This window comes from Takifugu rubripes, chromosome 8 (assembly GCF_901000725.2).
Source record: "Takifugu rubripes chromosome 8, fTakRub1.2, whole genome shotgun sequence".
NCBI classification, from domain to species: domain Eukaryota; kingdom Metazoa; phylum Chordata; class Actinopteri; order Tetraodontiformes; family Tetraodontidae; genus Takifugu; species Takifugu rubripes.
Genome location: NC_042292.1, coordinates 18,047,186 through 18,063,246, shown reverse-complemented (window position 1 = coordinate 18,063,246; position 16,061 = coordinate 18,047,186). Strand labels below are relative to the sequence as shown.

At 54.7% G+C, this 16,061-nt stretch overlaps 1 protein-coding gene across 6 annotated transcripts in view; it reads left to right on the top strand.

Annotated features, from left to right (window-relative positions):
- Positions 1 to 16,061, top strand: part of LOC105419460 (ATP-binding cassette sub-family A member 1) — an 88,696-nt gene that overhangs the window by 15,974 nt on the left and 56,661 nt on the right. For 4 of the 6 annotated variants that reach the window (XM_029839923.1, XM_029839924.1, XM_029839921.1 and 1 more), the window contains exons 2-13: positions 289 to 557; positions 2,798 to 2,927; positions 4,721 to 4,814; positions 4,887 to 5,028; positions 5,098 to 5,222; positions 6,831 to 6,958; positions 7,299 to 7,496; positions 9,407 to 9,493; positions 9,574 to 9,760; positions 12,997 to 13,136; positions 13,246 to 13,362; positions 14,580 to 14,777. In XM_029839923.1, the coding sequence (XP_029695783.1) occupies positions 2,862 to 2,927; positions 4,721 to 4,814; positions 4,887 to 5,028; positions 5,098 to 5,222; positions 6,831 to 6,958; positions 7,299 to 7,496; positions 9,407 to 9,493; positions 9,574 to 9,760; positions 12,997 to 13,136; positions 13,246 to 13,362; positions 14,580 to 14,777 (1,482 nt within the window). In that variant the 5' untranslated portion in view covers positions 289 to 557; positions 2,798 to 2,861. Of the gene's footprint in view, positions 1 to 274; positions 558 to 2,797; positions 2,928 to 4,720; positions 4,815 to 4,886; positions 5,029 to 5,097; positions 5,223 to 6,830; positions 6,959 to 7,298; positions 7,497 to 9,406; positions 9,494 to 9,573; positions 9,761 to 12,996; positions 13,137 to 13,245; positions 13,363 to 14,579; positions 14,778 to 16,061 lie in introns of those variants that run through there. The other 2 variants (XM_029839925.1, XM_029839922.1) reach the window with 2 other exon arrangements.

Genomic DNA, 16,061 nt, shown 5'->3' with positions numbered 1-16,061 from the left:
ATTTCTGACTTATTTGCTGTTTATTCCTGAGCTAAATGCTGCTCTTGTCTCCATAATCGCGTCCTCCCAGAGCAGCTTAAGTATTAGCCTTTATCGCCTAGCATAATAAACTCGTCGCCCCCTTGTTACCAAATTATATAGTTGCTATAAACACCCGCGGTCTCGCCACGTCCGCCTCGCGGAGGTAAATAAATACATTTCCCATGATCCCCCCTGTTCTCTCTAATTTATCAAACTAACGAGCTCTGCGGCTAATTAGCTTATGAATAATTTGTGCTGGGTCAACAGGTGACGGCGTCTCGAAGTTTGCTGGTGGAATGTGGCACGCGACCTGAAGAAGAGTCCTCGTGAGCTTCGGGGATGTTTGCCTGTAACCTACACCACCTGCGCGCCTCCCGGCGGCGGCATCGCCGTGGCGACGGTCTCCACCGCGGGCTCAGCGCAGGTCATTTGCATAGTTTATGACTGTAAGAGGGGAGCAGCGGAGTGTGTGAGAGTGTGTGAGAGGAAGAGGAACCGCCAACATGTGCTGACGGAGGAGAAGCACCCGCTCGCAGGTACGTGTCCTCTGTGATGGTGCAGGTGTTTCACAGCTTCCTGCCGCTGGTGTTCTGTCTCTACTCCCGGGGGCCAACTGGGGGCCCCGGCCTGTGTTTCACCTGTTAGCAGAGGATGAAACAGCGAGTCCTCACAACTGCTGGTCTTCCAGGAGAGTGTGTGTTGGAGTGTCCTCGCTGTCACACTGCAAACCAGGGTCTTGGTGTTTGTTTGTTTGTTTGTTTGTGTGTTTGTTTGCTGTGTTTTAAAGCAAAAGTGAACTTTAGCCTTTAGCGCTGTTAGCAAAGTGGCTAATGATCAACTCGGGGCTGATGTAACTGAAGTGGAACAGAGGTGAGCGACCTGTTCTCAGGCCAGCGGCTCCTTGATGAGTGATCACGTCAAACTCATAATATATAGACGCCGTAGAAACGGACTTTTATACTGGGACGGAGAGATAAATGGACTGGTTGTACTGGGGTGTCGAGGGGAACTGTGGTGGTCATGAAACTGGTGCGGCGGCCTCTCAAAACTCCGCAGCGTCTTTGAATGACACGTCCTAATGAGTCAATAAGCGTCACCGTTTTTACCTCTCTTTTTATTTATGGTTCCATTTGTTTCTAATGAATGAGCCATTAGCTGCTAAGGCTGATTGACAGGAGGAGCGCGTTTGAAATGTCGCGTCGCTAACGTCAATTACCGGCAACGGCTAATTCAATATCCGTGATATTATTGTGGCAGACTTCCTGTGACAGCTGAGAGGGCCTTTAATTAGAGGGAGGGGGGGGTTCGGTACAACAGGTGCAAATACGCAGATTTACGCACCGAGGCTGCAGTGATGCTAACGTTAGCCCGCGGCGAATCCGTGGATGGAGATGGAGCTGCAGAGATGAAGCTAAGATGGATGGAGCCAACGAGCAGAGGGACCATTACAGCCTTCGGAAGGCTAAAGTGGCCCCGGCGTAACGGATGCGGAGACGTTCCGTGCTGCTCTCAGCGCCCGAGACAAATATCTGTTTACTCTTTCCATCATCGGAGGGGCCGATATTATGCACCCCTCCACCCCCCATCTCTTTTTCTTTTTTTTTCATCTTTTCCTTTCTGCTTTTTTGGGGGCCCTCTTTTGGAACTAATGACGCCGCGGAACGCTAGCGGCGGATGTTCGCGTTAAAAATGAAGCCGAAATCCAGCCGAAAGAACTTCTTTCGGGTTTTCAATTATTCTCCGAGCTGGGAAGCTCCGATTAAAGAGACGATGTGGAGACCTCCCGTTTCCCTTTAGACCCGCGGTTTCTAACACTGGCGATGCGGCTCGGGCGCTCTCCTGGGACGCCTTATCTGGTCCTTTTTAGACGCGGTGTCGGGAAGGAGACCTTGGGCTGGGATCTTCCGCCTCGCTCCCCCCACGCCATCCTTAACGGGCGCACCGCTGTAGACAAACGCGCCTTTTTGACGTTGGGGTCGAGTCCGTCCTGTTTCCCTCCTTTTAGCTTTGACACGTGTCGGAAAATGCCGGACCGATGGGGGTGAAGGGAAGATTCCTCCCCATTTTGTTCCTGTGCGGCTCCATAACCACCAGGTCCTTCCAAGCGTTCCGTCCTAAAAGCTTAACAGCCCCGACCAGGGTAAACGGCTAATCTCTCAGGAGCGCTAATGCTAGCCCAGCAACTTCCTCAGAACGGTGAATAAAACATCCATGCGGGAGCGGTAAATAATGTAAACAGACGGAGGGAGGATGGAACCTGGACAGAAGGAGGAAATGGAGCAGGAAAAGGTGGCCCATTTGTCAGGGGCCGCCCTCGGGGCTGCCGGGCTCATCTGCCCCGGTCCGCTCGCCACCACCTCCAGAGCTCCAGTTTGGGACACATGGGTAGTATTCCAAAGGCCACCTGAAGTAGCCTGACCTTGACTCCAAACTCCCCAGGTCCCAATCCAGCCGGGGGTCCGTGGCGTTAACAGGAAATAGCCCCTCCCCCTCCCAGAGGACCCCCTGTTAGGTGTTCCGCCCCGCGACAGGCAGCCGAGTCTCTTTCTCTTAAAGGTCATATTTGATGTCGCCGTGTAAAAAAAAAAAATGCTGCGGCGCGTCTGTCTGTCTGTGGTGAAACGCTAATGGGGGGGGACCTAAAACCGCCCCCTTTGGTGGACCCGACTGGGCCGCATGCAGGTGCTGCGGCGGGAAGTGCGCGATTAGCAGCGCCGCCCTCAAGATGCGCGTCTCCGTTTTATGAAAACCAAACTCTGCCTTTTATTCCCTACAGGTTTTATTAAGTGGAGCCGTTGCCATAGAGACGCTTTGGCAGGCGATTGCCAGGATCAGCCGTAATGGGTCTCCTGACACAGTTCACTCTGCTCCTCTGGAAGAATTTCACTCTGCGGAAGAGACAAAAGGTACGCGCTTGCTAATCGATATACGCGGGCCTCCATCTGGCTACGAGGGAAAATGAGGAGATGGTCATCAAGGGCAACTAAGTTATTCATGGGGGGGGCGGGTAATGGGAGGGATTTACTCTGAAAATTGTCTCCTATAGAGGTAAGCTGCCTTTAGCAGTGCCGCCAGGGAACAAGAACAATCTTAGCTTAATGCTAACCAATTTGAAGTGTCACCTTCAATTTTGGGGGAGATATCTCTGCTGCACTTTAGGTCGCAGCCTGTTTTAGCTGCGCGGAGCCAGACTTCAGCTCTTGACTCCACATCCAAAATGCTACTTTATCCGCGGCTAGACGGCGTAGCATCATGGGCACGACGTATCTGCCGATGATGTCACTCCCACCGGCCGGGAGGTCACGTGTCGCATGGCGACGGCCGTCTCAAAGGTCGGCACAGGCGATGACTGAGCGCCATTCGCTTTATGAGTCACGTTTCCGGGCAGATTTACGGCCGCCACGGACCCGGCGTGATCCTGGTGCTCGCCGGTGAGTCCGGAGAGACGGAGCAAAAGTAGCAACCGGACAGGTTTTCCCCCTAAATTATGGCCGGTTTGGGGCAAAAGGGCATCCAGGCGGCGTCAGCATGAAACATCGTCATGTGACAACAGCGCTGGGAGGTAGCGAGGACGCCGGCGCTCCCGGAGGGCGTGTGGAGGTTAATGATCAATTCCACCAATGCCTCGCCGAGCGTTTTAGGGCTTCCTGAGAGGCAGCAAACTGATTTTATGGTCCGGAATTTCACATGATTCCAGAGGTGGAGATTATCCATTCACAGGGTCCGATAGAGCGACGCCCGAGGAGGAAGTCTCTGCGATCTCCGGCGCCTCTCCGTCATTCTCCCGTGGAATCCATTATGATAATTCCGGCTCTCGCCAGCGCCGGCTCCGCGTTGACGTATGGACGGGAGGGAATTAAGGGACAGAGAGGCTGCCTCGTTTCTTTGAAATGTGTGCACTCCAGCTCCTTGGAACGCTCTCGTCCGACAAACGTGCGGCGCTGCCGTTCGCCTCCGTGCGCACACTTCCTGTCCACCCTTGCTCCGATCCATCACGGCGCCATGTTTAGCGTCACCTCCCGAAGGAGCGCCGTTAGCATCGGCGTCTCCTCGTTGCTTTGCTGATGAGTGGCATCGCACCGGGACCTTTTCGTCGTGGCGTGGCCGAAGTGCGACGGAGGAGCCTCGGAAGCACCGTGTCCATGTCGGGGTTAACTTCCTGTTTGGTTGCGTGAATGTTGTCGGCCATCTTGGCTGATGCGGCGCGTCAGGAAAAACGCTTTGCTCTGAGAACCGAGCAAATCTGAACCTGTAAGTGGTTCAAATATTTATGGAAAAGCTTCAGATGCTTCCTGGTACTTCACTTCCAGAGTCGCCCCTGAGGCCATCTGAGGAGGAAGGGGGGGGGGGCAGTAGGAGAAATAAATGACTCGTCCATTTGTGCCGCTATTCAATATCTCCACCTGCGGTCCTCGGAGCGTTGAGGCAGCGGCACCAGAGAAAGCGGCCGCTCTTCATTCCGGAGAGGATTAAATGTGGGGGGGGCGATAAGGCGAGTATGATAGCTTTGGCCTGGGAAGTCATCAGCACAGGCGGCTCTCGTAAAGCCCGTAAGTGCTCGGAGCGAGAGCGCGGCTAACGTCTGAGACGCACGGCCTCCAGGGTGGGTGAGGACAAGCCCGGGCGCTCCTCCCGGTCCGGCTGCAGCTCCCGGTCCGACATAACGAGGAAGGAAATGACAGCGTTCCGCCCTCTGCAGGTGCGTCTGGTGGTGGAGCTGCTCTGGCCGCTCTTCCTCTTCCTAATCCTGGTGTGGGTGCGAACCACCAGCCAGCCCTTCCACAAAGGCCAGTGTAAGTACGAGCCCCCCAATGGCGCCGCGGCGCTGCGGCGTTCCTCCTAAGAGCCTTTTCCCCCTCTCGCAGGTCACTATCCCAACAAGGCCATGCCGTCGGCCGGCGTGCTGCCCTGGCTCCAGGGCATGATCTGCACCATGGACAACCCCTGTCAGAGCCACCCCACGCTGGGCGAGACGCCGGGACAAGTCAACAACTTCAACAACACCATGTACTGGCGCACGCTCCTCCCGACGTCCCCGCCGGAACGCCGCCTTTAACCGTCTCGCTTTCACCGCAGATTGGCCGGAATCTTGATCGAGCTCCAAACCCTGGTGAAGACGCGGCCGGCGGTCGCCGCGCTGCAGTCGCTCGCGGACGACGCCGACCGGCTGGCTGCGCTGTCGCAGTCCGACCCTGGAACCGGTGAGGACGCTTTTAAGCTAGTTTAGCCGGAGGGGAGTCGGAGGATGGACCTCGTATCGGCGTCGCGGCAGGAGAACTTCCCTCCCGTCCTTCCCGGACCCGTCAGGAGGGAACGCGCGCCGCCTCCGCTGACGTTAAGCAGAATTAAGTTGCGCTGAAAATATTTTTTGGCCTCAGAAATGTTGCAGTAATTTTTTGTGGTTAGCTTTAATTCCGTAGATTGGTCTTCCCGGACATTAAAATAATGAAAAACTTTTGGGAGCGCTCTTCATCCGCCGCGTGTCTCCGCGGAGGAGGATTTGTTGTCCCCCTTTATCCCTCAAAAACAAGGCGGCGGTTATTTACGAGGCCGTTTTTCCGCCGGACTGACGTGATAAGTTGCCGCTTTGCATTAGGCTCATTTAGCCTGATGATATTCAGATTTTCAAACGCTACCTAATTTAGCAAAGGCAGCCGGGAGGCGGGGCCGCTGCTGTTTAACAATGGCACCGGCGGACATTAGCATTTTGGGGTCATGGGATTGTAATATACAAGATTAAATCCATCGGAGGACTGAGCCGGGCTGTAATTAATGGCGTTCTGCGTCTGATGCGAGAGCACGAGGGATCGTTATCGGCCACGGCGAACGGAGCCGTATCAGACGCCGGGAGGTCAAAGGTGATCGTGTCGTCCTTTATGTGTCGCTAGCGGAGGTTGATTAAAACACTCGGGCGGCCACTTCAATCAAGACGGAAACAATGTAGAAGAAGAGCCCGGAACATGTTCTTCTCCCCCGTAATCTCACCTCATCCATCCCAGCTGATCCTCCTGCTCTCCAGGCGGGCATAATAATGGGCCACCGAACCGGCCCCTTTCAGGACCTGGAAATGAGCGTACTTCACCGCGCGTTGCTAATCGGACCGTGGCTAACTCGTTCCCGCCTCCCATCATGATTTGCATACATTACGCATGCGGAAGGGCTCCTCTAATGAAATTACTCGGCCCTTTTAATCATGTCAACAGCAAGCCCCGCCCACCCGTGCTTTGATGATGTTATTGCGTGTGATTGGGGCTATGCTAAGCCCGTGTGTGTGTGTGTGTGGGGGGGGGGGGTATGAAGAGCTACCTTCTACCTTCTGGCAGTGAACCAGCAGAACGCGGCTGATTGAATTTGGCACCTGTCCTGCAACAAATGATCTCTCCTGCTTTTGAAGCGCTTCCTTTTAGCAATTAGCCGCTAAGTCCCGGCCTGCTCCAAATGCAGGCGAAGATCCGGCTGCTCCGGCGGCTGCAGCTAACGAGCAGCCAGTTTACAACTGGGATCTGGAGCCGCTTTCAACCCAGACGCAAACCACGAATCCTTTAAACAGGATCACGCGGGCGACCCCCCCCAACGCCGGGCGCTGCTCGTTACGAGGAGTTGACTTGGCAGGAATGTTGTCATTAGCGTCGACTTCCTGATGATCGGCTGTGAGGAACCGGCGGCGTCGTTCCTAATTTGATAGACACGTGTTTTGGCTTCCGTGGCTTTTGGAACTTGTACGATTCTGGTCATTTTGTGTCATCGGCCGCGATCGTTGGGCGAAGAGCGTCCGTGTTGGCGTTAACATCCGGATCTTTGTGCTCCAGCTCCAGCCGTGACCCTGAGGACCATCCTCAGAGACGACCAGGACTTCTCCGCTCACCTGACCGACGATTTGTCCGTCCCAGCGCCGGTGGTCCAGAGCCTCATGAGCGCCCAGGTGACGCTGGGCCCTGTGAGTATCAGGCCTTTGAAATCCTCCGGTCCCATCTGCCCCGGGGCAGCTTGTGACCTTTTCTGTCCATGAAAGGTTTCAGACGTTCTGAAAGGTGCCACAACTTCCTGCGGGAATCCTCGCAGTCGGAATCGACGCTAACTTGTATTTACCTGACAGAAAAAGTGCCTTGAGCGGCCCGCTTGAGGAGATTTGGAATGAAATTAGCCGTCTCCCCGGTGATCCGCTGGTATTTACCGAGATCTGATGAGCTGAAAGATGCTAATTATGCCGCTAAGTGACGAGGATGACAAGAATATCTAAAGAGAATGTGATTAAAATATCGATGTTTGCTGTCCAGATGACGGGCATCACGACGCCGAGCGACCTGAGGGGCGTCCTGTGCGAGGGGAAGGGTCTGGACCGGTACATCCTGTTTGGCAGCCGGGCCGAGAAGGAGGCCTTCCAGGACGTCAGCTGCTCCCTGTCTCCGCTGCAGCTAATTAACACCCAACGAGTGCTGCTGCAAAACCTCGACGGAGGGAAACTGCTCTCCGAGGCGAGTCGCCGGGCTCCAATACACGCGTTCAAGCTAGCACGATTCTGAATTTTAGATCAACATTGATTCCATCTGAAGGTGGAGATGCAGCTCTGCACCCAGTGGCTAGTCAACAACCTGGTTCACATAGCTAGCATTAGCTTGTAGGGCTCAAAAAGGTTTACCAGGGGCCAGACTGGGTTTGAAAAGCAAAACTTCCCATCCTGGTACTTTATTACAGTTGAGGTTCTGAAATTCTAAAGCAGCTTGTGCTAACCGTCACATAAAGAGTCGATTACTGTTGGATATTTGGAAGTTTTTCCCAATATTACGGTGATATGGAGCAGAAGAATCACCTCTGGGATACTGGTGTGCTGTAGCCTCACAGGTGTCACCTTCATGGCCATCCCTTTTGCTAATAGGCTGCATATGCATTAGCGACATGCTAAAATCAGTGCTAGCTCTGTCCAGAGTGTGAAAGTGCCTCGTCGTAACTGCGTTAAAATGAAATCACCTCTGTGCCGGCCGGCGATTTACTCGAATTCCCGCGATCATTCGGGAATTATTCATAAGAACTGATGTTTTCACGGGTCCTTTTAAAAATTTCCCGCTCCCATCGGAATGATGACAGCGCGCACTTTTCTCTCAGTTTATCTCAGGGAGAAAATATATGGGACAGCAAATCTAATAAATAAGTGATAAGGCAGGAAGTTCGAAGGAGCAAGCATTTGAACAATTTAAGCCCGGAGGCATTTCCAGACGCGGGGAGGGGAAATGAAGAAGGCCCGGCGCGATACGGTGGGAAAGCTCTTAAAGCGCCGCCAGCAAATGGACGGGAAAAGAATATCAAGGCTTAACAGCCGGAGCGTGATGTTGGAATGATCGTGATAACAACAAGAGCATAAAGGAAATGACCAGACAGGAAGTCGGAGTTTATCGGCGCGCTCAGGTCAGCGCTCGGCTCTTTTTCCGGAATTCCACGCCGGAGCGGCAAGAATGGGCTCAAGAAACCGTTTATTTCTGGAGGCACTTGGAGCCCCCCCCCCCCGAGATGCCTCCTCATAACCGAGAGAAACTGATCTGAAATAGAAAAACATCATCAAACAAGGTCACACGTTCAGAGCTCGCCGTGACGCCCCTCCGCCGATCGTCACGCTAACGCCGCGCGCGTGCTGAGGCCCCGCTAATAAAGCCACAATTGACGCCTGATTTATGAAAACGAGGACGACGAGAAGGTCACGTCATCGTTACTGACTCTAATTGGACGCCAACGAATGTCACCGTGATGCTCACCAACATCGTTAAGATCGAGCGCTCGGAGGCTGCAGTTTTAGCGAAATACGGAGCTAATGGCTGCTGATGAAGCGTAGCATAAAGACGGAGCAGTAGCTTTGCTGGAAGGAAGAGGCGGGGCCAGAGATCAGCTGCTGGCCAATCAGAGCGGAGCACAAGTCGATCAGTAAAACAAATGTAGAAATCGGCTCCGATTAAGCTAAAAAACAACCATTAACGAGTTTTCTGATGTAGCCGCTATTTTATTAGCTCTACCGCACTTGTGTTTTATTTTAATTACATAATTAGCATTGACATAAACCAAACGCTGAGGCGGTGCAGGTGGTGCCGGGGGTCCGAGGAGGCGCCGTGCAGACGGCGTGCAGATACGGTGTCATTTTCCCCGTCGGCGCGGGTGCGAAGGGCTGGAAAAACTCCACGAAAGGAACAAAAACACACTTCACAAAAAAAAGTGTTGTGTTGTTGCATGAATTTTTCAGACGTAGGCGCGTCTGTGATGTATATTTCACGTTAAACACAGCACAAACGCCCCCGTCTCCTTTGTTGGGAAACGGCACGACCGGCTCGGGAATCGGAGCAAAACAACACCAGCTTCCTTCTTTCTGACCCGGCGTCTCCCGCTCTGAACCCGTCTCCAGGTGCCTTCGGCTCTGGGGCGCAACGGGACCGGCCCGCCGGCCCTGATGGTCGACCTCGCCCGCGACTTCCTGCCGCTGTTTGAGCAGGTGAGAGGCTGAATCTCGCCACAAGGTGGCGCCGAACTTCGCAGCCTGTTAACAAAAGTTGCCCGTTTTGTCGTGCCCAGGCGGTCCGGCTGCAGAACTCCGTGGCCTTCGGTGCGGCCCGTGAGCTGGACTTTGGAAAAGACCCCGTTGGCAGCCTGGGTCAGCTGATCTGCGACCGGGATCTGTCCGGCTCCAACAACAGGTCTGCCAGCGTCCGGTCCGCAGGGCTGATGGGGATCACGGGGATGGCTGCGGGCAACAGTTCAGGTTTGTTTACCATCATGTTTATACGTCATGTGACTAACTTTAATGGTACCCCCCCCTCAACTTGTGGTGTTCCTGCAGCTTGGTGCGAATAGCATTAGCCTAGCTTGTTACCGCGGCTTGCATCAGGTTGTCTGGGGGTTCAGGATGTGACTGATCCATATTCAGGAACCTGCAGAGACCAGGATTCTGGAATAGATTATCGTCGCCTGTCCCGGGGAGCCGCTGCCACTCCGTCTTCAAACCCCAAACCCCAGTCAGGACAGGGCAGAGCTTCCGGAACGGGAACGGGACGGCGTTCCAGACCGGCTGTAATCCCATCAGAGGAGCCTCTGCAACGTCTCCCACAGAGGAAAAATGCCTCCAAAAAAGTCTGGATGGAGGCAGGAACGCGACTATTGTCCCCCATACTGATGACATGCAGCTCGTCGACATGGAAACCGTGTTGGAGCGCTCTCCCGGCAGAGCCTCATAAAATATGCATTCCGGGTCGCCACAATGGAAGAAACTGTGATATTTCCAAAGTGCTTTCAAAGTTCAGGCTGCACCACCCACCGTCAGCCCGGCTGGAGGTGGATGAACATCCTCGTGGCTGCGAGGGTTGAATTAATTCCCCCCGCAAAAAAAAAAAAAGAGGAAAGATACGTGAATTCGCAGGAGATGGATTCAGGAGTCGTGATACGAATCGCCCTTTGATCTCACCCGGCGCCCCCCTCCGCCTCGCCGGCATTAGCGCATCAAAGTGTGTTTCTGGGTGCGTGGATGTGTCTGCGGGTCGGGCGCCGGTATCAAAGCCAAACAGCCGCACATTAGGAGTGTTTGTGATGTTTGTGACGCGCCGCGCACGGCGCCCGTCCACCATCTTGAGCGGCAGGCGGACGTGGAGCCAAAAGCTGGAGGAGCCGGAATCTGTCGCTAAATTAGGTTCCTCTGCCGAAACGGCGCTAACGTTTCTATGTTTTATTCGATGTTGCTGTATTCGTGTGTCGCGGCTCGGTCCAAAACCTCCTCTGGTCTCCTCATCAGAGGCGCCGCCGTTTCATAAAACGCCGCCGACAAACGCACACAATTAGGTTTTAATAAGCCTCCATTCCCGGGAATAACGGCAAAGCAGCGGCAACTCAAATTAGCAAAAACATTGGCTCTTCGACGCAAAATAAGCAGCGAGGCCTCCGTTAGCATGCTAATGGCTTCTTTGGATTAGCTATGCTATTTCACTGTGTTGCACGGATAAATGAAAATGAAATGTGTCTCCGTAATGTCCAATTACGGCTCCTTTGTTAGCACAAATGGACATTTAAAGGAAAGTAAGAGCAATAATAAAGCCAACAGGAAGTTTCCTTAACAGCCCAGAAATGCTGAGGAGCCATTTCAGGCATTTCTAGTAGCATATTAGCTTGTTGTGTAAGATTAGCACTTATAGCTCCCACAACAAGAGCGATACGAATGTGGTTGTTTAAAAATAGTTAAATAAGTTCAGATTTCTCATTGAGACGCGACTTTGTCTCGTCCTTTAGCTGTCGGCGGGCTAGCGACGGCTCCGGCGGCTTGCGCTGACGCCTATTTGACTTCCCGAACAAATGCAGCGAGACAGCGCTTGATTTGTCAGATTAAAGCGCCGCTTCAGCGACGCTCAGGTTAGCTTCTGACGGAGCGACGCGCGTTTGGGCTCCTACTCTTGTTTTAGCATTTCATGAGATGCCGGAAAGGTGAGGCAACAGTCTGTGTGTGTGTGTGTGTGTGTGTGTGTGTGTGTGTGTGTGTGTGTGTGTGTGTGTGTGTGTGTGTGTGTCGGGGGCACGTGTGCGGCTGCAGCTGCCTCGCTGTCACGCAGAACTGAGCCCGTCTCCCGGGTGCGACTCAAATTGATTAAATTTGCCAGGTAAGTTCAGGGGCTGCTGGAGGCACCAGGCAATTATTGGACAGTGGATAAAACCAGTGTGGAGTCCGGACCCGCTCGTTCCGTTCTGTGGTGGAGCACAATGCTGCTGTCTGAACACACGCCGCAGCCTTTCAGGACGTGTCGCCGCATCAGCTGACCCGGAAAAGCACAACAATGATGCGGAACCTCCAGGTGGAGCCGGTATTCAGGAGCGGCAAGCCGGTGACACGGAAGCTGATCCAAGGAAAAAGGAGGATTCTGTTCTTGAAAGCGCTGATCCTGAAGCTGGTCCACAGGCCTCTGATCCGTGGCGGTCCAGATGTGGCCTCCCCTGAGACTCGGGAGCACCTGGAGGAGCGGCAGCCGGCCGGACTCGGACAAAGATGGCCGACAAAGTCTCCCTGATGAGGGAAACAGAACAAAGAGGTGGACCTGAGTCCCGGATCATCAGTCAGGCTCTAAACTAGCATCCGTGGCGCGGATCCAGGCCTGGTCTTCAGGTCCAGGTCCTGGTGAGGGCTGTTGGCTGACGCTGCCACTGCCGAGCAGCATGCCGACTCCTGGCTTTCCAACAAGTCGTCTTCTCTGCGTCCTTCCCGCCAGCGCCAACATCTCTTCGCCCAGTTTCTCTCATCTTCATCCGAGATGTTCCGGCTGTTCCCACGACCCGTCCAGGGTGTGGTTCCACCCCCTCCAGGCTCCTCGTTCGGGCCTCGCTTCCATCCAATCGGCAGCGCTCATCGGGGAGATGTTGAATATCATTGATGCTTTTTAAAAGGAACGACGACGGATTGACGTCAGAATAAACGCCTGTGAGCGTCAAACGGAATATGGAAACAGGGAGACCCGAGACAAGGGGAGGCTTTCGGAACGTTGAAGGCGGATGTTGTGGTTCTGAGGAGCATCTGACGCTCCCACATTAAGCTGAAGGAGCCATCAGCGACAGCCGGGCCTCATCCGAGGATCGGCGGTTGCGTCAGCGCGTCCCCACGGTGTCAACTCTGCCCCTTTCATGCGTTACCCGCGGCGATTACACGCCGTTACCTCACCGCCGCCGGCCCCGCGTTCATGCGGCGCACGTCGACAAAACTCCGCGGCTAATGAGGACTTGGATCCGTTTGGTAATTAGCTTCCGATGATGTTCAGGAAACGGCGGCGAACGTATAGAAAATGTAAAAAGTTTGTGAAAATCTGCTTTTTAATTAGCTAATTTAGCTTTAGCCTTTTCTTTTTGTCACTGACGCGCTGCTGCTATGCTAGCGATGCTACACTGACGCGCTGGTGCTATGCTAGCGATGCTACACTGACGCGCTGCTGCTATGCTAGCGATGCTACACTGACTCGCTGTCTCCTCCAGACGCTTTCTGCCAGGTCCTCGTCGCCACCATGGAGAACACGCCCGGGCTGCGCTACATCTGGAGCGCCTTCAAGCCGCTACTGCAGGGAAAAGTCCTCTACACGCCCGACACGCCCGCCGCTCGCCGCCTGATCAAAGAGGTGAAGTCCAGACAGGAAGTGGGAAGAGATTGTTTCCCCTCGGGATTAGCCCGGACGTGCGGATGTGGATCATCCAGGTGTCTTTTCCTGACTGCTGTTTTCCGCGCAGGCCAACGCCACCTTCGACGCTCTGGGTCGCCTCCGGGAGCTGGTGGACCTGTGGGACGAGCTCGGGCCACGCGTCTGGGACTTCTTCCAGGACAGCCCTCGAGTCAACGCGCTCCGGGTGAGCTCGTCGAGACGGTCGGAATATCCAAAGAGCTCCCGCCCACATTCGGTCGTTTCAGTCCTGTCAAACCCGATAAAAACAAAAGAGAAAGTGGGATTAAGTCTCTGGCTCCAGGTGGGAACGTCTGATTCACGTCTATCAATCCGTTGTGTTGCACCTGGAATCGGAGGGTGGGAAGTAATTAGGGATAAGTGCTGGGTAATTTTCATCCGGGCAGAAAGGATTATCCATGGAAGTGGAGGACGTGGACTCGTCCCCCCCTTCCTCTCCGTCTCCTCACATCCGTATTTCCTTGACTCCGACATTCCGCCGGTGTCACTCCAAATGAGCTTATGGGCAGCTGGAGGGGAGCAGACCCGGGAAGCTCCGAACATTCCAGGTATTCATTTCCCGGGCCTAACCTTTACACAAATGGGCCTGCAATCCTCCTTTGTCTTCATTTTTTCCCCGCCTCGCCTCTCTCGCTTCCCGCCACTCGCGACCACGCCGGCGCCTCCGCCGCTTTGTCATCCTCGAAGGTCGTCCAAGGTCGCGGCCGCGTTTCCCGTTGATGAACCAATTACCGTCGGCGCCGGAGCCGCATGTGCGATGGAAGATAAAGCGAGCGGACCCGCGGAGGAGGACGCAGGAGCAATCAGGGGTTCGACAGGATTCCGGCCGTTACCGTGGCAACTGGGAGTGCGGTTTGGCATTGGTTTGACGTCGAGAGAGGAAATAGTTTCATGTTCGAATCCCAACTTTTCTCTGCGCCCCTCCGAGGTGGCGTTTATAACCACGGAATTCCAGATGTGCTGCGCAGCAACGCGCCACCGGAGCGTCAGAAGAAATGAAACCGGAGTTATGGAACGTCGGGATTGATTGTTTCTATTTCCGGGCAGCAGGTAAACGGACTCCAGGGAACTATTGTCTGTTACGGTTCCGCACGTTCCGAGGGAGAACCCAAGGAAGCGCCGCGATGAGCCCGAGACGACACGCGGCGAACTTCCCCAAAGTTTGCGATCTGGTTTCCCGCTCGTACGGTCCGTCCGTGCAAATGTGGGCTGCAGATTTATGGAGCGGGCCTCGAGTCCAACGGCGCCATCTATCTTGTGCCGCTAATTAACGCGACTCCCCGACGGCGAGGTCGTGTTTCCTCCCGCTCCTCCTTTATTTATCCTGCAGCTTCCGGAAGGGGGGGCGATGAAAACGGTCACTGATTCTCTCTTTCCGATCAGATGTTGCTGAAGAACCCGCTGTTCGCCGCCCTCGTGGACCAGAGGCTGAAAGGGACGGGCTGGACCGCCGAGCTGCTGGCCAACTTCCTGTACAACGGGCCTCCGGAAGAGCGTCCGTCCGGGATGCCTCCGTACGACTGGAGGAACGTTTACAACGCCACCACCGAAGTGCTGACGCTGCTGTCCAACTTCCTGGGGGTGAGTGGCGGCTGCACGTCCGCGGCGGCGGCGTGGGCGGCGGCTCATAATGAGCTCGGAGCGGTTTGTTAGCGATAACCAGCATTCAGATTAGCTGCATTTGGCCTTTGTGGCTTCGGATCCGCAGCAGATGACAGTATTTACAGCCTCTTTTGTCTCCTGATGATGTATTTGTATCCGTCGCTGTCGCTGCACTATAATTTACCGAGACGCCGCCGCCGCTGCCCCAGCGGGGCGTGAGCGGGCCGCATCCTCGCCAGGCACGATGCCGTTTGCTTCTCTTTTCCCTCCCAGAAACAGATCCCTGACGTCCGGGTTTTCTTTGCTCGCCACCGCTCGGTCGTGTGCTGCCCTCTTATCTGCCCGTCCACATCTCGGGGACCTGGGAGGACGTACGTGGGGCCCTGGAGCGCTCACGTTAGCCGTGAGGCAAATAATGCGACATAGCAATGCTAACGGCAGCCGCCGCGAGGCGGAGTGTCATCTGCTGTGGCTGCTGGGGCGGAAATAAGAAGGAGAAAAGTTTGCTCATGTTAAGGACAAGCATGTCGCCCATCTGTTGAGCTGCGTTTGCACCGTGCTCCCGCTCACTCGTGCACCCGTGGACGTGCGTGCACGAGAGAGTGAAGCGCTAACGGTAAATCAGTGCCCACCAAGCTGCTCCCGTTTTACAGCTGGCATGGCTTCCTGGTTTGGTGCCATCTGCGTACGCAGGGAAGAGTTAGCACGCACAGTTGGAGCCACCGGCCACCGCTGCTGCCTTGCTCAACGGCGCCCTGCCCTGCCCTGCCCGGCGGATCAGGGCTCCCAAGGTGGACAAGTGGAGCTTCGGAATCTTCAAGTCCGTGAACGTCAAGTATCTGCAGCCAGCCTGCGTAGGGACAAATGCTAAAGAACCCTCTCCCCCTCCCCGAAGAACAAGCTAGCTTAGCGCAGAAACATCACGGTTTTGAGACTTTAAGATCAAAAAGGGAGAAAAGTGTAAATGTCACGCGGCGCCACATCAGACGTGGCATTTATGGAAAGGATTTCCTCCACTTGGCTCAACGCTTGAGCAAACTGACGGTCAACGAGATCGTTGATTGTGTTCGGAATTAATGCGATCTTTTGTTTTACAGCGGGCGTGGGGGGGCAGTGATGATATGGGTGAGACCCCCCCCCCCCCCCCCGTGTCACCCTGCCAGATCATTTGGAACCAGCCTGTGTGCAGTTTAGTCGCTAACTGTCCTTTATGCTAACTATCTATCTAGTTGTGTCAGCTAGCCTGTCCCTGTTATCCTCTCC